Genomic DNA, 22795 nt, shown 5'->3' on the forward strand with positions numbered 1-22795 from the left:
GGGGCGCCTTGGGAGGTAGGGTTGCGCTGGCCACGTGACGGGACCCGTTCCAGCCGCCCGAGGGTTAAAGCCTCTAGTGCCGTAATTGTGACCCCGCAAGGCTTCGTTGACGAAGCGCTTTTTTGGTATTTTCGCTACCTTCACCGACCACTCTGCAACTGTCTAGTTCTAACTCAGGTTCGGATTCGATTTAACTGAGCCTGTGGACCGGAGAAAATGTAGGCCGAGTTTTCCTAGGATTACATCATTTTCCCCTCTTCGGGTTATTACAGTCTTCGGCAGCCGTAAAACGTCTGCAACACGGTTGGGAACAAATAGTAACCTCTGGGAAGTCAGATAACCCTCACAGCTTTATATATCGCTCGAGGTAGCCGTTAGAATCAGCAAGTCTGGAAGTAAAGAAGCTACTAGAAAAATGCAGGCTGACCAATTGTACGGAAGATTCGGGAGTACAGCACAAAAAAATAGACCAAATTCAACACGCCTGAATCTCCCAAACCTGACGTTAAGGGAAAGAAGCCAGGCATAGAAGAGTGCATATCGTTTGGTTTTATTTAAATGAAGTCTAAAACCAACAAAACTAATTAGCTATGGTGTTAAAAATCAGGATGGTCTTTACTTTGTGGGGCGGGGGGGGGGGGAGACAATGACAGAAAACAGCACGAGGACGCTTTTAGTTTCAGTTACAGTTCCGTTTCTTGATTTGGATGTTGGTCAGAGGGGCGTTCACTTTGTAGAAATTTCATGGAGCTGTAAGCTTCGGTGTAGTTTTCTCGTGTGTGTTATACTTAGTTGAAAGTTGTATTTTAGTAGGCTCAGGAGGGAATTTTCCCGAAAAGATAAATGTTCCGGGGATATGCATAATTGTCAGAATTGGTAGAATGAACTCCTAAGATCTGTGCATGTTACTGTGTGTTAATTCCTGGTTTTTTTTTTTTTTAAGTGTCCAGCCAAAAGCTTAGAATTATGTATACTTAGTTAAATTAGGAACAAATAGCCCATTGCACTGCATGAAAGCTTGGCCTAATGCAGCGATTTCCCAGTTTGCTTGATCATGCACTGGGGCAACTCTCCCCACTCCCAGAAATCCTAAAGTTACCAAATTTCCCACGCCATCTATTCCCACGGACTCCCAATCTGTCTTCAGCAACACCTATCCTCTGAGCTCCAGACTGCTTCTGCTTAGGTGTCTGAGACATACATCAAGTTCAGCTTATGTTTAAAAAAACACAAAAACCTCATCCGAAGCATCCTCACACCCCAAATCAGTTGTTATCCTCCAGCTCAGTGACTGCTTCCCTCCCACTCTTCATTGCCGAGGCCGTGGAATTTCTACTGGAGTCTTCAAGTTCAAGGCCTACCTTCCACGGGATAGCAAGACTTACTGGCCTTATCTATGAAATGCATTGATAATCAAAACACTTCTCACAACCTCCCCTACGACCACTGAAGACCAGGCCGAAATTACTTTATCTGGGTCTTCAGCCTCTTAACTGTTTTCTCTTCCCACCTTTGCTTAACAACCTCCAGTAGCTTGCTGTTAGGCTTAGAATGACTGCAGACTCTTTACCATGACCTAGTGTATTCCGCATGATCTTATCTCAGTAGCATATCATATCTCAGCTTCCAGAACTCTTCACTGCTCCCCACTCTCCCTGGCTTAAATCCACAGGATTTGCTGTGTCTCCCTCCCCTGTGCGTTCTCTTGCTCTCTCAAAAATAAACATTAAAGAAATTCTAAATCCACGGAGTTTACGCTCACCTCAACGTCTGTACTCTGTGCTTTGCTCCCTGGAATGCTCTTCCTCTGGACTATCCCATAGATGATTTCTTCATTTCCTCAGGTCTCTCAAAAGTCACCTTAGCGCTGCTCTTCTTGATGGTATTAGATTTCAATCCAAGAAGCAGAATCAACACAAGGAATTAACTTCTCCCTTGTGGCAACTGTCTAAGCAAGTCCCACATCTGTAGGCTGGACAAGCAAGAATGGATTGCAGGCAGGCTGGGCCCCATGAAAACAGGCTGAAGCTTCCATCGACACGAGTCAGGGCAGGAAGAACTCCGGTCTTCTCTCCAGTAGGTCTCAGCCCTGCGTTAAGGCCTTCCACTTGATTCAATTAGGCCCATCCAGATTATCCCAGATAATCTCCCTTACGCAGAGGTAACTAATTAGGAGTTTTAATTACTATGCAAAATACTCACATAGCAATGTTTAGTGTTTGAATCACTGGGAGTGTGGACTAGCCAAGTTTACAGATGTAAAAACATTTTACCAACCTCATTGCTTTCACTATTTCTCTCCATCCTTTACACTGTTTTAGTTTGTAGTAATGATTGCCACCTGCAATATACTAGTCTTTTCCTACTACAACATTCTCCAGGTGGGCATTTTGCTTACTCCTTCCCCCGTGATGCTTGGGAATGTCTGGAGACTTTTTTGGTTGTCACAACTAGGGAAATATTACTCGTATCTAGTGGGTAGAGGCCAGGGATGCTACGAAATATCCTACAGTGTAGAGGACAGCCCCTTTCCTCCCCCCCCCACCCCCAAAGAACCCTTTGGCCCCAAATGTCATTGTATTCTCTGAGGTTGAGAAAAATTCTTGGCTAGAGTTTAAGCTTCACAGAGGCAGGATCTTTTCATCCACCTCATTTCTAGCATTTAGAGACTGGCACCAAAAAAACAAAAAACAAAAACGCCGACTGGCCCAGTAGGCAGGCAGTAAATTTGCTTGAATGAATTTAACAGACCTGGTAATCTGTTTTGTTTTATCTTTATTAAATACTGTCATTTCTATTTTGTGAGCCCGTGCTAAAACCTGAACTTCTTGCAAGTAAACTTTTTTTTTTTTAAAGTTTATTTGACAACAAGGAAGGGGGCAGAGAGAAAGAGAGAATTTCAAGTAGGCCCTGCACTATCAGCGCAAACCCCCAATGCAGGGCTTGAACTCACTAACCTTGAGATCATGACCTGAGCCGAGGCTGGTTGCTTAACCGACAGAGCCACCCAGGTGCCTTGCAAGTAAACTTAAAAAAATTTTTTTAAATGTTTATTTATTTTTGAGAGAGAGAGAGAGAACGAGAACACAAGCAGGGGAGAGGCAGAGAGAGGGAGACATAGAATCGAAGCAGGCTCCAGGCTCTAAGCTGTCAACACAGAGCCTGACATGGGGCTTGAACTCGCGAACTGTGAGTTCATCACCTGAGCCGAAGTTGGACGCCTAATTAACCAAGCCAACCCAGGTGCCCTGCAAGTAAACTTTTAAAAGATTTTGTTCCATCTTCCTTTGACAGTAATCAAAAGCTTTGTTACAGGGGCACCTGGGTGGCTCAGTCAGTTAAGCGTCCGACTTCGGCTCAAGTCATGATCTCACGGTTCATGGGTTCGAGCCCCACATCGGGCTTGGTGCTGACAGCTAGCGCAGACCTTGGAGGCTGTTTCAGATTCTGTATCTCCCTCTCTCTCTGACCCTCCCCTGCTCATGCTGTCTCTCTCTCAAAAATAAATAAAACATTAAAAAATTTAAAGAAAAAAGCTTAGTTACAGGATAATTTCAAAAAGGTGAAATCAAGAATCCCATGCAAATATAAAAGGACATGTGACAACTATTTTATTCAATTCAGTGGATTAAGCATCCAGCTTCAGCTCAGGTCATGATTCACAGTTTGTGGGTTCAAGCCCCACCTTGGGCTCTGTGCTGATAGCTCAGAGCCTGAAGCCTGCTCTTGATTCTGTGTTACACTCTCTCTCTGGCCCTCTCCCGCTTGTGCTGTCTCAAAACAAAACAAAACAAAACAAAACAAAAACAAAAATCTTAAAAAAAACCTCACTCCACCAAGTTAGATACAGACTGGCTAATGTCTTACAGGGTAGTGAATTGTATGTAACCTTTGGAGTTATCCATTGCACTGAAAAGAAAATAGGGACTTGCATCCCTACAGGACGTAAATCTACAGTTCAACATGTAACTTCACTAAGTACAAGACTTTAATCAGTAGTGAACTGTGAATTCCATTTACTGTTCATATCCAGAACACTCGACTCAACGCAAATTTCGGTATTTATTTTCTGAATAATTTTGCTGTTTTACTTTTTATGCAAAATTTCTCATTTAGAAATCCCACTGGCCAGGGACACCTGGGTGGCTCAGTTGGAAGAGCACATGATTCAATCTCCAGGTTATGAGTTTGAGTCCCACATTGGGTGTAGAGATCACATAAATAAATAAATAAATAAATAAATAAAGACTATGACATGGGCCAAACAGAAGAGGTGTCTGGTCTGGGTTTGGACCACAAACTGTAATTCCCGAGTCTCTGATTAATATCTGTTAATACGTGCTGAATTCCAAGAGGAGCTGACTAATCTCTTGGATTTCACTTAGGTTCCGTGGACTCCCTGAACAAAATGCAAATGGAAAATCTACATACTCTGCCTCCACTTCAAGAACTCCTCTGGGGTCCTGCCTCAATTACGGGGTCACCCACCGTGCTGTACTTTGAAAGACTCGCAGCAACTACCTTATCCAGGATAAGCCAACCCAATCTTTGCAAGCCTTTGGAATAGGGACACGGAGATGCCAGTCCATCTCTGCCGGTCACCTGAAGAGAAAACACGGGAACTTGGGAGTTGTGCACGTGGAAGCAGGAAAAACTTGTTTTCCGAGCAGCAAATAACAATGACCTGGCGGGACAAGAAGATTATGGAAACAGCTGCCTAAGTTCCTGGTGGCATCCCAGTCCTTGTCACAGTGTCTCTTCAGGCCCAGCTGTTTGGCCGTTATGAGATGACCCTACCTAGTCCTTTTAATTAATTGCCTTATTATGATTAAACTGGCTGTGAGAGTGTCTGCTGCTTGAAGCCAAGGGATCTTGGTGCCGCTGTGCCCCGTACCATTTCGCAGGGCAGAGCCTGGAGCAAACTCCTGACACAGTTTTTCTTTCTAAATCGATTGTGGAGTCTAGTGTCAGGTAAGAAGTGTGACGTAAACATTGGGTTCCAGGGATTCAGACTCAAGTCAACTAGAAACATCAAGAAGGCATATGTGGACTTCAGAACAAATGTTTATTACTGCTTAACGGGGCCAAGGGGGCAACACAAAGCACTGACAACATCACTGACTCACAGAGACAGTCACCTGGTCACTTTTTGGTTGAATCTGTTTATTTCACAAGGCTTCATTCACACATGAAAACAAGATACTGATTCAAGTTCGTAACTGTTAAAAAAGTAAACATTTCTTGGGACAATGTACAATAAATTGCACTTTTCTTAACAAGCATTACATTTACAGATAGCATGTACTATACATAATACATGGAATTGTGGAAACATCGAATTGGTCAGTGTTCACAGAGGCTGCTCACTCATGTTTCTTTTGTAGTCAGCACTACAATCAACTCCTTTATTCTAGAACCTGTTTTCATTAGAGAAGTCGTGGGCAAAATCATAGAATTCATAAAAAACAAATGGTACAGAATTTCTGCTACCTCCTCTGCAAGGGAAAGGTAGGAGTTGAAGGAAAGGAAGTGATGCTCGCTGAGAAAGGTCTTCCTTCATTGGAACTGAGGATCTAGACATTAGCAAAACACCAAAAACAGAGAAACTGATGCAAAGGGCTATTGGGTCATCTTGGATTCTGGGACCATCTCCAGCTTGATCCTTGTGCTTTCATGACACCAGAGTCTTGATGCATTTATGTACTTCTAATTAAGTTTCCCTATACTTTATTCCATATATAATATATAGTTATTAAAAGGTACATTTTTAATGGAAAAGATTTTACATGTTAACTCATTGCCAATGAAAAAGTAAAGTAACTTTAAAATGTTTATTTTCTACCCAATGGTGCTTTTTTCTTAGTTTTCAGACTACTACTGATAATAAACCAAGGGCGGAGGTGGAGAATGGGGCATGTTGTGATGTGCTTCTAACATGGAACGAATTCATTTGAAGAGACAAGAGACGCTGCCACATAGTGTCGCAGAGGGAAGCCAGGGCAGGAACACCTGTCGCTGCCTGTAGCCCTGAAGCTTCTTGTAAACACCTGCTTTTCTCCTCACATCTCCTGATCCTCAGATGTGGAGACGCAGCCCACATGGAGGTGTTCAATTTGGTTAACTTTTGGGAGAGAGGGAAATTCCTTAAATAAAGGGCTTTGCCTGTATTACGTGGAAGTCACTTTGCGAGAGGAAGGATGTTCTAGAACAGTTCTAGCTCAGTGTGACATCAGCACGGCGACCAGAGGGAACGACAGTTTTGCATCTGGGAGTAGGAGGAAACACAGGCCCCTAAACTCTTGTTTGGCTGTGGGTGTGTTCAGTTGCACAGTACCTGGCTGCACAAAAAAGTCAGGGATGCTTCCTATGGAATTCTACCACGCACGCGCACACACAGATCTAACAGCATCCAGGTTAAACAACAGAGTTCATCCCATTCTCTCATTTACTTGTAACTGAAGCAAGAAAATCAGAGCTACTTTAGACTTTGTGTTGTTTTAACGAGCAAGTTCTACAACAGAATTCTCCCGCTAAGTAATTAAAAGTGTTCTTTCCCAGAGATAAAACAAACAGGGTGTTTAATTTTTTTAAAAGCTCCTTTTTCCCGTAAAGGGGACCTGAAATCAGACAACCGCTCTGGCAGAATAATTAGCAGGCTGATTTTGGCTACAGAAAACTCGCTCCCTTATATTAGTTAGATATGTGATCTCCACCCTCAGTAATTAATCAACTCCTTTAAGGATTTCTGATCTCTTGCCCTAACCTGTGTATCCTCTGGTTTTTCTCACTTTCTCTGGGAAATAAAGCCACTAGCTACTAACTGGAAAATAGGGGTATGAGAAAAATAAATATTAATAGTCATTAATATGAAAGAATGAAAATTCTGGAAAAATATGAAACAAGATAGCTATTATTATTAAATATTACTAAATATCCCAACATTGCTTTTGTACTTTACTCTGGAAATTTAAGAAGGCCAGTGAAGAAATTACTAACTTACTAGCTGGGAGACGGCAAGAGAGAGAGGGGTTATACATGGAAAGAGAGGCCATAGGCCCCCTATGACATTCCTATTAGCGTTTCTGATAGGCACTCATAAACAGAACATTACGTAACTGGGAATATCTTTGCATTAACTTATATGTAACTAAATATAACCAAATTGTGGCACAGCTCAGGATGTGGGAAGCCAGCAAACATATGCACTGCAAACTTCAGCCTGGTTTCGGCTTTAAAGAATGTGTTAAACAAGAGTCTCAAGATACAAAAGCTATTGAACGGAATTATCAAATTGAAATTCATTCCCTTATTTATTCTGCAGACTTTAATGAAAAAAGCAGTCATCACTCTTCAGAATGGTGCAAATGTTGGATTTTTTGGAGGAATGTTTTCTACAACATATCCTAGGAAAAGACAAAAGCCACTCTAGAATATTTGGAAATTTCCTAGCTATTTGGGTTAATGTCTAAAAGAAATTCAAGAGAAGAATGGCAATTTTCAAATATGTTTCAAAATAAGTGAAATTAAAACTAGCAGTTACTTAATACCGGGATGCACAAGTTTGCTAACTCTGTGTGGGGAAGGATATATGGTTTGGGGGAGTGCTATTAGAACAGATTGAATGAATAACCATATCATATACCAAATTTTGAATTTTCTTCCTTTCTGTCTTAGTATCGCTACTGACCCCAAGGCATTGCACAGAGGAACAGTTTAGACTTACGGTTCCAATACGTATACCTAAGTAGGATACGGAACTGGAGAAGAAAAAATAAAATCTGTGGATGGCCATTAAAATCTTTTGAAAGAGTTGAGAGAAAATGCAAAAGACATTACACATTTGGAATGCATGTACCTGGTGGTTTTGTTCAAAGAAAAAAGATGTAAGGGACTCTGGATTTGAGCCAGGTCGTACAAGTGAAGACTGAACCCACGGCCATTCTCTCTCTCAACTATGATGTAAGGAAAATACTGCAATTTAGGCATTCTGTGCAATGTGCTGATTTTTGGAGGTTAAAAAGAGCTCTTACAGTAAAACTATGAGATTCGCAAAACACAAAAGAATATCTTTAATTTAGCTGGCCGTTTGATAAGGCAACTTGAACAAGGCTTCTTGGAATAAAAGCATAAAGTACCAGCAAAGCTAAAAAATTATACTAAACAATTTACAGAAACAAGTACCAAGATGCAATTTTCTAGCTATTATATTTTACAAAAAAAAAAAAAAAAAAAGTTACCTTTTCTAAATCACCAAGTAGAGAACAGTAGTCAACACAGACACTCAGAATGCTGGATTCTTTTTCTTTTTGGTACAAGGAAATGCATATTATAATGAAAGATGTCAGGACAAAACACAAAGAATTCTGTAAGAAAAGTATTATTTGATGAGTGGTAACAAAGGGTAACATCCATATCAGTTTTATGGTTGTAGACGACATAAACCCAAGGGAAGGAGACTTAACTTTTTAGAGTTTAGTGATCCTTTTGGAGGGAAGGATTACCATGAGCAACTTGTAGTGCACGCTCCCAGAGTCGAGATGGCTCTTAATTTTTACTTCCAAGAATGTGTTACTCTCAATTGCAACATATGGCACTGATGAGAATGAGAATCACTCTGGCACTACAGAGCTTAAGGTCCTTGCAAAGAACATGTTCAACAATGAAGCCAAGGATGAGTATCAATAAACGTTATTGTACATGCTGATAGCAGTTTGGTTGGTGTAAAAGGACCAAAGGCCTCCAAACTAGCTTAGAAATGGGAAAATTAGTTTTGTCCTTACCAAAGGACTTCCTGCAAGGCCTATTCACATAGATATGGTAAATATAGTTGAAAAAACTATTTCCACCAACCTTTAAACAACAGCGTTCCCTTTCCATGAGATAAGTCTTTCTATAAAGATTCTGTATTCAATGAAAAATGTTACCAATGCATTTACATCTCTTCATCTGGGGTACCAAGGGCACATTTTCAGGGAGCTACAGAAATCAGGAAGAGTTGTCCAACAGTAAACTAAGATGATGTGAAGCTGACCTGCATTTCCCATTTCATAACTTAACAAAGTTATAGTGTATTAGTGTTTCCTTAACAAATATATGTCAATATTAAATGAAATACCCTGTCCCTGATTCTCTATTTCATTTTAAGCACAAACGGCTGAAGCTGGGCCTCTCTGGGCTTGTCTGGTAAAGGTTCCCTAATGCTGCAGCTCACACTAGACACTACTGACTTCACGTTTGCTGCAAGTCACAGCTGTGTATGCCATCCCCACGCAGAGTTTCTCAAAAGGACCTGTTAGAATACTAGGGCCAAACGATCGATCTATCCTGCGTTTATCGAAAGCTCAGTGCCTTTCACCTAGTGTGTATTCTCAATAGTCTATCCTATTCTGTGGTTCTTGGTACTTCATTTCCAGATATGCCCAACAGAAAATGAAAATAAACTAATTCTTTTTGGGGACTGTTCAATGCCAGGTTAATTCTTTGGGCAGGATGATTGTTATCTAGGGTTCTGGAAGAAACCCGATGGTCATCACGAATGGCCCCAGTGTGCTTTCTGTGAATAAATCCTGAAAACTTCAGAGCTGTAGGTTTCGATCTTTTTTTCTTTCTTCTTTTTTTTCTGGCTGTGACAAATATCATCTTATCACTTCAACCTTGGAATAAAAGACATCTCCATTTTTATGTGAGATAAAAGTAATTATGAATCATTAGATCTAAATAAAAGGCATTTAGCTGTGAATTACTTATTTCCAACTAAACATCAGGCATATAAAATAATGTGTAATTACTATGATGGACTTGAACGTGGCCTCCCTTGAAGAAGCTCAAAAACAGGTATTCAACATAACCTGGGGCAGTTTAAGTCACATCCCTTTGCCAAGTGTCAAGCAAGAAAGAGAGCTGCTGAGAGATTCTGGCTTGCTTTCTGGCCTCCTTTACTCTCCTTCAAAGGGACACCGGGGACACTCCTCCTGGGTTTCTGTCGCTTTGATCATTGTGCTCTTGTGCCTGGGCGAGGCTGGAACTATGTGCTCTCCTTGGGTGGCTGGGTGGCCTGTGGTGGCTGCAGTGGCTGGGTGCCAGTGGCCGTTTTGATAGAGTTCAGGGTTTTGCTAAACCAAGAGTTTTTTGCGGCTTGGATTTCATTCATGAGGGCTCCTCTCTGATGTTCAAGTTCCTAATTAAATAAATAAAATAATCTCAGTTATATAAATGTTTATCTCTGCCCCCCAAATTAACAGTGTACTGCTTTTTGGAATCCCCAGGTCCGTATGGTCATAGCTTTCCCTCCCACAAAACCCAGGAGAGATTTTATTGGCTTCTTAATGCGAGAAAGCACTTTAGAGTTAAGAGTTACCAATGAAAATCAGAAACTGCTTTCTCTGAACAGTGAAATGAAACCTCATTTTATCCTCCCCCCCTGCAATTTCAGTCCAAATTTAGGCTTAGGTTCAAAACCACAAATAAACATAGACGTGTGCATGGACTGAATCTGAATTTTCACAGATGGTGTAAGCATGAATGAATTCTAGTTCCAAACCCATGGCCTTTGCCGCTGAGAAGCTGAGGACATACAGGGTCCATCACGGAAACAGGTTATGGTGATGGGTGAGGGTCTTGGGGAAAAGGAAATGGGGACCAGTCTATCAGAAGCCAGGACTATTTTTCTAATTATGTTATCTTCTAATATGGAAAGAGATTATGGGAAAAGGGACCTGGTAAAACCAGGTAAAGATGAAGAATAAAAAGCTCCAAAACTAAGCAAGGGTATCAGCCAACGTTCAACTGCTCGGGGAGGGATAACAGAGAAGGTCTGGCCTTTCGTTTTCAGGATCAGCTACCAAAGTGGCTAAGTTCCATGAGAAAGGGCCCTGGCCAAAAAGAAAAACCTGGAAAAGCGCATGTTTAAGTTCTCACAAGATCTCATTTTAATTATTACATGTTCACTTAAAACTCTGGTTATGTCACTGTGTAAACATCATGACGTAAAATGTGACTATGTGGGACAATAGTGGGCAGAAACCATAATCGCCTATGGAGATGTCTTTGGATTCTGAGCCAGACGCGCTTATTCCAGAGGAGGAGACTGTGTCCTGGAGCCCATACTGTTTATTCGTTCCTGTTGATCTTTTGCCAAATCACCAACCTGGATTTTGCACTTCGCCTCCACCAGCTGCAGCTTGGTTTGCGCCAATTCCAGCTCCATCTCCCTCAGCTGCTTCTTCAGGGAGTCCTTCTCGTCGTCCAGCTCGATCCCCTGGTTCTCTTGGCTTATGGCTGCCAGTTTCAAAGTGCCTTCTTTGCTGAAAATGTCACTGCAGTGTTTACATGTCATCATTTTGCCCTGAAACATCCAAAAGGGAGAATCGACCTCAAACAAGTGTCATAGCGGAAGGCACTTCCTGAAACAACAGGACACGATTTTTATTTAGACGCTGCTTGGGGTCGTCAGACGCAGGTCCATTTCTGAAGGTAATTACCTCTCTTGTGCTGCCAGCAAAATAGATGTAGTCAGCACAAAACCCAACTATGCAAGAGAGGTGCTCCTTTTTTTTCTTTCATAAAGTATCTCCAGGGAGACTCTGGAAATGGAAAATATTATAGCATCTCTTTGAATCTGTTCTGGAAGTTTTGTGCTCCCACTGCTCTTTCTCGAGCCCTGTGGCATACGCTCTATGATCACTGTCTCATTTAATCCTAGAGCTAGTGATCAGGTGCTATTATCACCCCCATTCTAGAAGTGAGGAAACTCAGAGTTCAAGTACCTAGCCCACAGCAGGGTGAGAAAGGTCATTACAACTAACCTGAATCTATCCTTGCAGCAAATAAAGTTTACGTCCTTTTGTTCAGCGTTAAGCAAAGATGATCATCATTGTTCAAAGTAACGAAGGTAATTGCCCACGCACAGACTCCAGTCGAGCACACAGCACATTCTTCAAGACAACAGTGCTATTGTTTTCTTAAAATATCCCCCAGATAGAGGTAAAATATGGAATAGTTCTATTTTAATGTACTACCATTATAATATGTCCATAACTGAAACTATATTCCTCTCTCACGCACATGCGCACGCACATCCCCACCCGCAGCAACTCTCCCCACACTTCTCTGTAATTCTGCCATTCAGGCCTCAACACTTTGGGGTGATCTTTTCATTGCCTTCTCCTTCATTCCATATTCAGCTGGTCACTAAGTTATTTCCTGACATGTCCAAGCGCTCCCCTTCCCAGGCCTGAATCCCTGAGTCACCTTCTCAGCCTCCACGGATGTCTTTCTTATCCCATCCTTAATGCACTCTTCAGATTCCTACCTGATTAATATTCATTAGTCACTTAAAAGATATTTGTGACTCTCTCAAGAACCTATTAAGAATAATTAGCTCTCTACTGGCACTGAATAGGCACACAGCAAGTATTTGTGATACATATTTACGGTTGACCCGATAAAATGTTAAAGGGGTGGTTTCTGACTGTGGTCTTACATGATGAAAAGCCTACTGAGCTGGGTAAGCAGTGTTATCAGGCTGAACCCCATGAAGGATAGATGAACCGCAGGGGAAGGACACTGCAGCAGGGGGAGCGCCGTGTGCAGAGCCACCGGCCCTTCATGGGACTGCGGGGAGCTTGCGACGGCTGAGCAGAGAGTAAATGGCACAAAAGTGAGAGGTAGGAAGTGAGAAGGGTTCTCCACGGCCGTGTTGTAATGGTCCTTACATGTGACACTACTGAATCCTGATTTATCCTGTAGAAAATGCCCTCGTTCACTACATCCTGTGCTGTCTGTTGGAGAGACAGCAGCGAGCCTCCTGAGCCGCAGTCAGGCCGGCGCGCCGAGTGCAGAGCTGTGGTAGAGGCTGCAGATTCCCACCCAGCATCCACCTGCCCTTCTCCCTTAGGTTTGTTTCGTTTTAATTTTTTAAAAAATGCTTCTTTAGGGGTGCCTGGGTGGCTCAGTTGGTTAAGCATCTGACTTTGGCTCAGGTCATAATCTTACAGTTTGTGAGTTCAAGTCCTGCGTCGGGCTCTGTGCTGACAGCTCAGAGCCTGGAGCCTGCTTTGGATTCTGTGTGTCCCTCTCTCTCTCTGCCTCTCCCCTGCTTATGCTCTGTCTCTCTCAAAAATAAAGAAACATTAAAAAAGTTTTCAATTAAAAAATGTTTGTTTTTGAGAGAGAGAGAGCGAGAGAGAGCGAGCAGTGGATGGGCAGAGAGAGAGACGGAGACACAGAATCCGAAGCAAGCTCCAGGCTCTGAGCTGTCAGCACAGAGCCCAATGCGGGGCTTGAACCCATGAACCATGAGGTCATGATCTAAGCCAAAGTCAGACGCTTAACCGACTGAGCCCCCAGGAGGCCCCAGAATGGCCTTTATAAATCCTTCTAACAGAATTCTACGCATCCTGCTTCAGTCCAACCTCCTCCCTAAAGTCACCTCTGGTCTGTAGTTCTTATGATTTTGCTTTCTCTACCTCCCTGATTGTCAGTGTCATCCAACTCAGCACTGACTTACGTGCTTTTGAACTATTTCCTAAAGGTTTCATGTGCATATGTGTAAGTTGCTCCTGCAGGAAAATTCGAAGCTTGTTGTTATATATAATTTCTGTAAAACAACAGAAGTCTAATAGCTGTGCACACAGTCAGATGCTCAATAAAACCTTGAGTATCCATATAAATCCATATCATTTATATTCCCGTAAAGATTTTAGTTTAGGATAGTTAACTCTTTTACGCCAAGGCACTTCATCAACTGAGTGTTGGTCGGTGTAACAAGAATGATAAAGGCTAAGTACGACGAGGGGCAAAGGTGGACCAGAGAGGGAAGATATGAGCCCCAAATTTTAGGGCCTTGGCAGGGAGATGACCAGCTTACAGTCACCAATCTCAGACTGTTTGAGAAAAATACACTTTTGGAATATAAAGTCAGAACAAGGTTCATATTTTCAGTTCTCACGTCTCAGGTTTTCAGGTTACAAACTTATAAAAATACGTGTTCATTGTATGCCAACTACTAAGCTAAGCATTTTATGTATGTTGTCTTATTCAATGTGCAAAATAACCTGATGAGGCAGATAATGTTATGTCGATTTTACAGGATACAATATAAAGCTTAGAGAGGTAAATACCTTGTCCGAGTCGTTAAATGACTGCGTTTATTCACTAGCACGAAACCAGAATCTGTTCAGAAAGAACTGTCCGGTTCTGTGGCACAGATCACAAGAGCGGTGTGTTCTGCCTCTTCGGAAGACCAGTCATGTGGTTTACTGCGGTTGCTATGGAAGCAGTAATTGCTGTTTTCACCTAACCAATAAAAGGAGTTTTACCGCCAGGGGGCAGCATATAAATAAATGCTATCGGTTTTCTTTAAAAACAACCCTCTAAAAAACTGGTGGAGTGAAACGGGAAGAGCCTCCTGGGTTGCACCCCAAAGCGACATCGATTCAGGCACCGGTGGGATGCAGGCTGCTGCGGGCTCCCAGGTGCCTACTGTCCCAGAAGCCTCGGGGGACTCCTGGGTCAAGGCTGAAATCCTTACTGCCTGCCTCCGACAACCTCTAAGATTTACGGGGACACAGCCCTTCCGCTGGCTGGGAAGAGGATCATGACCCGGTCAGAGACGGACACTGTTTGCCCCAATTCCTAAGTCCTCTCAAGCAACGAGAGGGGCAGGGTGGGGGTGACGTCTAACAAACTGTCCTGTGCGTGGGGCGTCCTCACGGGTGGGATCGTTGTATCAGGTACTGACTTAAGATGGTGAATTTGTTAGAAATACCACAGATCTGTTTCATTCTTCTCACCTTTACTGCTTCCAGCTCCTCCTTGCTGGCTGTTTGCTGCTTCTCCAGTCTGGTACTTAACTGGGAACAGATCTGCGGAAAAGAACAGAGTTTCTTTACTGGAAAGCACACCGACTCTTGCGCAGCTCGGGCACATGACTGCTTATCAGCTCGTGTGAATTATTCTGGCTTCTCCGACGCTAGAAGAGACTCTGCAAAAGAGCAGCCCTGCAAATGTGGCGCACGTCAGAGAGCCCGAGAGTGTTCCGAGCCTGAAGCCTGTCTTGGTCGTTAAATGGCGGAAAAACACACAGGGTAGTTTTAGTTTGATTTCTGTCACTCACCAAATCTGTGACTAGTTCCAGTGGATTCCTGTCCTATTTTGGAATCAATCTATAGAACCTTTGCTGAGTATCAGTTCTGTGCAAGGTACCATTCTAGAAATATGATGAAAAGAATTCTGGGCCAGAAATCTCTCATGTCAGCAGCCACAGAGAGACTCTCTGTTTTCAACAACCAGAGTTTCCCGAATACATGGCAGAAGAGATAAAACAGAGTTAAAATGACCAGAAATTAATAAAGACTAACATTCTGATCTTGTGGTCCCGCAACATGGCGTGAAGTAAAAAGCCTGAGGTCCGGCTCTAACCCTTTCTGGCAGTGTCCTTGGGCAAACTCACTAATCCATCTAAGCTTCGGTTCTCTCCAAGATACAAAGTGCTGTGCTCTGAGAATCAACGGGGGGAAAAATGTATGTAAGGGATTCAGCATAGCCCCTGGCCTATACTAAGTGCTCATTAAAGAAAATCTCATCATTACTGATTCTGAAAGAGGGTGCCAACAAGAAGTACTAGGAACAGGTAGAAATAAGTGCTTTCAAAGCCAAAACCAACAAACAAGGCATTTTCTTTAAAAAAAAAAAATACTAGAAGTTCAAATCCCTTGACTAACATACGAATCTTTTATTTTTGAAAAATGGAATAAAAAATGTTAGGGATGTCAAATTTTAAAATGCAGTTTGAGGGGCGCCTGGGTGGCTTATTCGGTTAAGCGTCCGACTTTCGCTTAGGTCATGATCTCGCGGTTCGTGGGTTCGAGCCCCGCGTCGGGCTCTGTGCTGACTGCCAGCTCAGAGCCTGGAGCCTGTTTCAGTCTGTGACTCCCTCTCTCTCTGACCCTCCCCTGCTCACGCTGTCTCTCTCTCTCTCCTAGAAATAAATAAAACATTAAAAAAAAATAATAAAATAAAATGCAGTTTGAACTAAACACATAAAAGACCTACTTCTATTATCAAAACAGACATTTAAAAAAAATCCCCATCTACTCAAAAAATGGCTGTAGAGACCAGGGCCCGATTGCTGGGTTCAGTTTCCGATTTCTCCGGCCCTAAGCCTGGAAACGATGAATAGGGCTATCTCAGCTGATGTGGAAAAGAAGCAATCTTCCTAGTAGTTTTGGCAAACCAGAAACCCTTTCAAATAACCCCAAAGATTCCATACCAAAGCCAACAATAGCCAATTCCAACTATAGAATGCATTTGGATTAAGTTTTATATCCTAATTATCTTCAGACAGATGGGTCTGTTGCCTTGGCATGACTGGTAGTGCTGCCAGATAATATTCAAGAACAGTCCCAAGGATTCCTATTTTGAAGAGTGCTACATATGGCGGCCACCCATGGCCTGATGTGCGGATGGAAAAAACCCATTCGCAGCGACGGCAGTTCCATAGCACATGGTCCATAGTGTTCCCCTTGTTGGTAAACAGCTAACCATCCCTTCTCCGAGTTACCCGATCTGAAAATCGCAGGGTCAGTGTTCTCCAGTCCAGCAAAAAATGACTATATTTTATGTCTTCCTCTTCTCCATTTTCATTACTACTCATTATTTTAGTTCTGGGCCCTGTATTTTCTCACCCGGACTCTGCTGTTAGCTTCTTACTGGTCTGTATCTTTGCCTGTGGGACTCCCCATGTGGTTTCACATTTCTCACTGGGACAGATTAGTGCCACCAGTAGGTCCCTGATCATGCCACTTTCTGGCTCAAACATTCTTACTATAAACAGAATAAAATCCGAACTCCTCAGTCTAACTGAAGAACCCTCTTGGAACGGGGACCCAACTCACTATTGCTTCTTTTCTGTACTCGAAACTCTTGACAGAACAAAACTATTTCTGTTCACTAATCTACCTCCACGCCTTTGTGTGTGTTCTCTGTTCCCCATTCTCTCCTCCTCTGCCTCCACGCACCCAAGTCTTGCCTCGCCTTTGAAGCACCGCTCAAATGACCCCTCCTTCAGGAAGGACTTTATTTCCCACAGGCAGTAAGTTCCCTTTCCTCTCTTTTGTGCACAGGTATTATCTCCCTATTACAAGAGCAGCGTATAAAGGAGAGAAATTGAATTAATTCATCTTTTACTCCCCAAAGAGTCAAGCCTCTCAGATAGCAGGCATTAAATAAACAGATACTGATTATCATAAAGACAGCTCGGAAGTCTGTTTTCTAAGCAATTTTCCACGGAGGAGAAGAATCCTTCTGAAAAGATGCTCATAATCTATGAAGTGAACTAGCTACAAAAATTAGCACGGACGATGTAATTGACGTTTTTATTTACATAGCGACGATGCATATTCAGTATATTGTACTGATTATTTCTAGTTGGCAAGGTTAAGGGGGGAGAGTTTCTCTGTGCTTTTCTACACTTTCTCAGTTTTCCATGAGGAACAGAAATTTCATTTCTAAGCAGAAAAACACATGTTAAAAAAGAGTAAGAATCAGATTTCCAACTCCTATATGAGGCAAGAGACCCCAGAGAAATTCTTAAGCTAAGGAAGTGGCATATGGTGCCTTGATTAATTCTGGAACACTGGAACTTCAGCAGTCCATTCGCGGGTTTCTCGGCAACGTGAAGTCCTTGCCACGTGCCAGCACGAGCAGGAGGCACAAGATGATACTATTAAAGCTGGAAAGAGGGCTTTCTGGAAGCATTCTGGTGATGGGGCCAGAAGCATCTCAAGGAAAGCATGCCCTCCACTAAGAGATCAAAGATTCCCAACAGAATGTCTCCTGCTAGCTTTGGCCATGGTTGGGGAAGGCCGAAGAGCCATGTGGGATAAAGAATCACTAAACCTTAGTCCTTTGCAAAGAGGCAAATGTCACTGGTGAGGTCTATTTGAAATCATCTTCTGAGCAGGGCAGAGACAGGATCCCAATGGTAAAAATCCAGTTTCCTTTTCCTCTGAATCTACCAAACACTGTAAACAGCCAACAGACCGTTCTATCTGGTTAAACCTCCCACGGTATCAGCAAGCATGTCTACTCACTGTCTACGTCAGGGGAGAAAGTAACCCACCCAGCGTGACAAATGTACGCAGTCACTGTTCTGGAAACTCTAAAAACAAAAAATGGTTTTTTCCCCAAAGAAAAACAATAAAAACAATCACTTTTATAGCAACACGAGCCACAGTAGCCCGATACCTGCTTATACTCGGCGATGATAGCAGTGGTCTTCTTTATTTCATATTCTGCCTTCTCCAGCTGTTTCCGAAAGACTTCTTTTAGCTAGAGGGAGGGAGAATGAGAAACATCAAGACTCAACGTCCTGATCAATTTCCATAAGCACCTATATTTAAGTCAGCCCAATTCAGTCAATGCCAATGTTAACAACTACAACTAGATAAAATTTCCTCGCTGAAGCTATTTCTCGAGGATTCAAAAGGCCTAATCATGTCCAGAGATGCAGATGTCTTTCTTTCCTGTAATGTGTGAGACATATGAGCAACCCATCATAAAGCTGCTTATGTTTACCACTTACTTTATAAAGATATTGTTAAGCAAGTGGCCCTTCCGAAGCTATCTTTATTCTTGTGAAGAGTCTAAAACAAAACATCAAGGCAACGTTGCACGTACTCTTACTGGTAGGTAATGAATTACTGAAGACCTATTCTGGGCCTTTCCATTCACAGCCCCCTACTATCACTGCTATTGGCTCTTTGAAGGTGGCTACGGGGAGCTTTTGAGCCTGCAGTCAGAGAGAGTTAGAGGCAGGTAAGGGGTCTTGAGGTCAGGAGGTTCAGGGACTGAATAACGACTGTAGAAGTAGCTGGCATGACACATAATACGGGTACTTGTTACAGCCACAGAAAGGGTGCTAAACTGAAAACCACACTTATTTTTGCAGCCCAGCAACTCCGGGATTCTAGGTGTCGGGGAAGGGAGGCAGTGAAAAAGCACAGGTGATAAGGAAATAAGGAAAGCGTTCAGTTCTTCCAAGGTGTGGACCAAACTACTGAACACGGAACACTCTGGTTAATCTTTAAGTGCATAACCAGAATAAATGGATAAATTTTGTTTTACAGCCTCCCAATTATGAATGGGGTGTGCTCTGTATTTGCTAATTCGCACATGATTGCGGTTTATAATTGGACTCCTTATCGTTAGGTGCTTTCCGAATTTCTTCACATTTGCTATGTTCTTAAATTCTAAAAGCAATTTGTGGGTTATATAGATTCAAACTCTATTTGTTTGTATCTGTTCTCTGCCTCACATAATTTAATCACACCTTCTCCCCTCCCAAAATAAGGCCCTGTTGACTTCAGGACAGACTTAGAAAGCAGAGAGGTTTTGAGCTTAATTTCTCCAAACTATGGTTTCCTTATCTGACAAATGAAGAGCATAATTGCTATCTCACAAAGGCACCATGATGATTAACACAGGATATATGCACACACGCGCGCACGCACACACCCCTCCACATACACACAAAGGGAGGGAAGACGCATGGATTAAACTAATTAATCTGCAGGGGCTCCTGGGTGGCTCAGTCTGTTAAACAGAGTCCAACTCTTGATCTTTGCTCGGGTCACGATCTCATAGTTTATGAGTTCAGCCCTGCATGGGGCTCCATGCTGACAATGTGGAGTCTGCTTAGGGATTCTCTCTCTCCCTCTGCCCCTCCTGCTCTTTCTCTCTCTTCTCTTTCTCTCTCTCTAAAAATAAATAAATAAACTTAAAAAAATAAACTAATTTACTTGCCAATAGCTTCATTCTTTACCTAAAGTACTGAATTGGGCCCCAAAAAGGCAGGAGGTAAAGAAAAAGACAAAACCCATCAAAGGGCTAGTTCAAACTGGATAATCAGGTCCTGAAAATTTTTGAGTGGGTAAAAAATCTTGGTCCACGCTAAATGCCAAGAGTCATTTCATCATTTTTTTTTTTTTTTTTTTTTTAAAATCATGGAACACTTTTTGTAAACCCTGAAAGGTGCTAAAGGATGCATCCATTCATCAGTAAGTTGAGTGGACTGTTTTCTGCTTGGATGCAGGTCTTTGAAATGCTCTGTGTCCTGTTTATATTTAGTATTATGGATATCTTGGCATGAAACTCATTAAAACAAATGAGTTAATCATGCCTGGTGGGACTGACAGACGGAGGACACTGGTGAGGCAGCCTTCTTTTTCTTACAGAAGCCGGAAGCCTCAACTCTTTGGGGAGAGAGGCCCCTCCTGTCACTTATCTGGAACGCCTTTGCCATGGTGGCATCTGCCATTGCAGCCGACCGGCCTCACAACTCGTACAAAGACTGGAGGCGCTAACGAGGCTGGATCCCAAAGGGCTCCCTTTTCTATTCCCCAGGGAGTCAGGGCTCAGAGCTCTGCCAGGGACGTTTGCTGGCACGCCTTCTATGCCATGAATCAGGAAGATCGAGCGTGACTGACTGAGGCAGCTCGCAGAAGAGATCTCTGTGGGCTTTCTGCCTCATAATCCTCCTAAACTACTGCTGAAGTCAATTACCTTGGAGATAACACACAGACTGTGTGGATTTGTCGAAGCTCTTGGATCGCAATTCCAAGTTACTAAACTTGGAGAAAACTTAACACTCTCACTAGACATCTGAGTCAAGGCAGATTCCTCAAAGCTGTTCGAGGGTAAAGATGCTGCCTCCTCTGCTCACGCCCTTCGAGAGAAATGTCGAGACCCATTGCTACTCACATGTACTGCTTCAGCCCTTGATTTAGAATAGGTTTAATTTCACTTCTTGCTTAAAGATTCATCAACTCCACACGCTGATCCACCTGTGTAAAGAAAAGGCCCGCCTGTGCCCTTTACCTGGGCCGTCTCTTCCTCTTGCTTCCTCTTCTCTTCTTCAGCCTCCACCAGCCTCTGTTTGGTCAGGAGGAGCTCCTTATTCAACACATCCGCCTTGTCTTCTGCCTGTAAATCAGAGCACATCACAATGGTAAAGAAGGTGAAGGAAGTGTGTGTATACTTCCTCCAAACCTCATCTCTAGTTACGACTGTTGCATCCCTACCAAAAGCCATTTCTGCCCTCCTAGCTCACTCGGGGGTGGCCACTTTCGTTGAATGCCAAGTAGAGAGCAGACCCTTGGCACACCCCATCTCTGATCCTCACAACAAGAATTATCTTACATATGATGACAGGAAAGTCTGCAGAGACCAAATAACCTGGCTGGGGCAGACATCTAATCTCAGAGCCATGACGTGAATTCAGAAGTGAATGGCATCAAAGTGCATGCTCTTTTTAAACGCGTCTTGCATATTTTCAGATGTCACAACAGCAGTCACTCTGAGCCTGTGTAGATGGACTGGATGTAGAGGTGGAGCCTCATATGGAGGCTTCTAGCTGTTAGTGCATGGGGAGTGGGGGGTGGAGTCAGAGAGGAGACGGGCTGATCCATGGACAACAGTTAGGTGAGAAAATTCAAAGACCAGTAGAGGTAAAAACGGCTCACGAGGCCAATCCCACTGGACAGTAAGGAGAAATTAACACCAAAAACCCATCACAGAGAGAGCCATGAGGAAAACTGGGACCAGCAATGCAAACAGAAAAGACCATCTTCCTAGAATGGCCAAGAAAAGCTCAGAGAAAATGCTCCGGTCTTAACTTGGATACAGAGTCCAGTTAACCAGGAAAGCACCATGTGTGTATTTAACCTAGTTAACACGTGCCTACTGCATACTCTAGACCCTCACCTCACTCTTGAGGTCTCAGCTCCAAGTTCACATCTGCAGTGAAGCAAGGCCTGAGCCCTGCCCCACTTATCCTCATCTCAATCAGCTTCTCACCCGCATCTAAGTTAGTTTCTCTGCTCAAATCTCTCCAATTTCCCTTGAGAGCACTTAGCACAGTCTGTAATGACAACTAGATGTATGATTTATTTGTACTGCCCACTAGACTTTCAGCCCCGAGAGGCAGGAACCAGGCCTCTTTCGCTCCTCGCTACTTCCCCAGCACCAAGGCCAGCACCAGGTAGAGGTGGTGCTCCGGAAGTATTTGATGAGTGAACGGATGTGGCTCTCCATGTCCCCGCCCAAGCAAACTGTGTGGAGTGGAGGTGGCGGAGGGCCACAGGATGAGTTCAATAGAGAAAACTGCAGACGCAGAGGAGAGGCAGCTATTTGAAGAAGCTACCCCTGGCTGACAACAGCAAAACATTATCCAAGTAATCGTAAAAACTGGCCAGGTGGCCTTGTGTCTGTGTTTCACCGTATCGCCCACACGTCCAGATGGCCAGGCCAGCACAGTCTGCTGGGTCCTGACATTCCAGCTTCTCTGTTCTACCTTACAGTTCCTGATGTCCCCATAGTCCAACAGTTACAGTTCTGTGTTCAGATAATTTGCATCTATTGGGTAGCTGAGGTGAAAAAAATCCCTCTTAAAGACTTTAAAATTTGTTCTGATAACATTGGATTTTACAGGGGAAATCTACACGGCGAAAGAACATCCTAAAATTAGAGGTGGGCAAAATATACACTGTAAGTTAAGTCTTCCTAAATTGTAAGAGATCTCATGTAGATTATAGAAATTCAAAACAGCAAATTCTAGGGCAGCCAGCCAGGTGACTGCAGTCAAAGCAGGGAATGCCTCCCCAGCATTGCTGATGGAGGCTCACAGGACAGCAAATCAAGAAGAGCTACACAGACCATTTCAGCGTTCTTGAAAATCTAACCAAAATCTAGCTCCGTATAACTTCAGCCCACTGGCTCAAGTTCTAACCCAGCACAT

At 43.1% G+C, this 22795-nt stretch overlaps 1 protein-coding gene and 1 long non-coding RNA gene across 5 annotated transcripts in view; one reads left to right on the forward strand and one right to left on the reverse strand.

Moving 5' to 3' along the window:
• LOC120238584 lies at positions 1–5832 on the forward strand. Its single transcript, XR_005530259.1, has 2 exons — positions 1–177; positions 4386–5832. It is a non-coding gene; the product is annotated as an uncharacterized LOC120238584 (long non-coding RNA).
• The window catches only part of RABGAP1L (RAB GTPase activating protein 1 like), a 746017-nt gene continuing 728364 nt past the window's right edge, over positions 5143–22795 (reverse strand). For 2 of the 4 annotated variants that reach the window (XM_039242377.1, XM_039242376.1), the window contains 5 exons: positions 20878–20982; positions 18247–18330; positions 14793–14864; positions 11147–11344; positions 5143–10177 (listed from right to left, as the gene is read on the reverse strand). In XM_039242377.1, coding sequence (XP_039098308.1) covers positions 10025–10177; positions 11147–11344; positions 14793–14864; positions 18247–18330; positions 20878–20982 — 612 coding nt within the window. In that variant the 3' untranslated portion in view covers positions 5143–10024. The remainder of the gene's footprint in view (positions 10178–11146; positions 11345–14792; positions 14865–18246; positions 18331–20877; positions 20983–22795) is intronic. The other 2 variants (XM_039242373.1, XM_039242375.1) reach the window with 1 other exon arrangement.

Source organism: Hyaena hyaena, unplaced genomic scaffold (genome assembly GCF_003009895.1).
Source record: "Hyaena hyaena isolate Hyena2069 unplaced genomic scaffold, ASM300989v1 scaffold_209, whole genome shotgun sequence".
Classification (NCBI taxonomy): domain Eukaryota; kingdom Metazoa; phylum Chordata; class Mammalia; order Carnivora; family Hyaenidae; genus Hyaena; species Hyaena hyaena.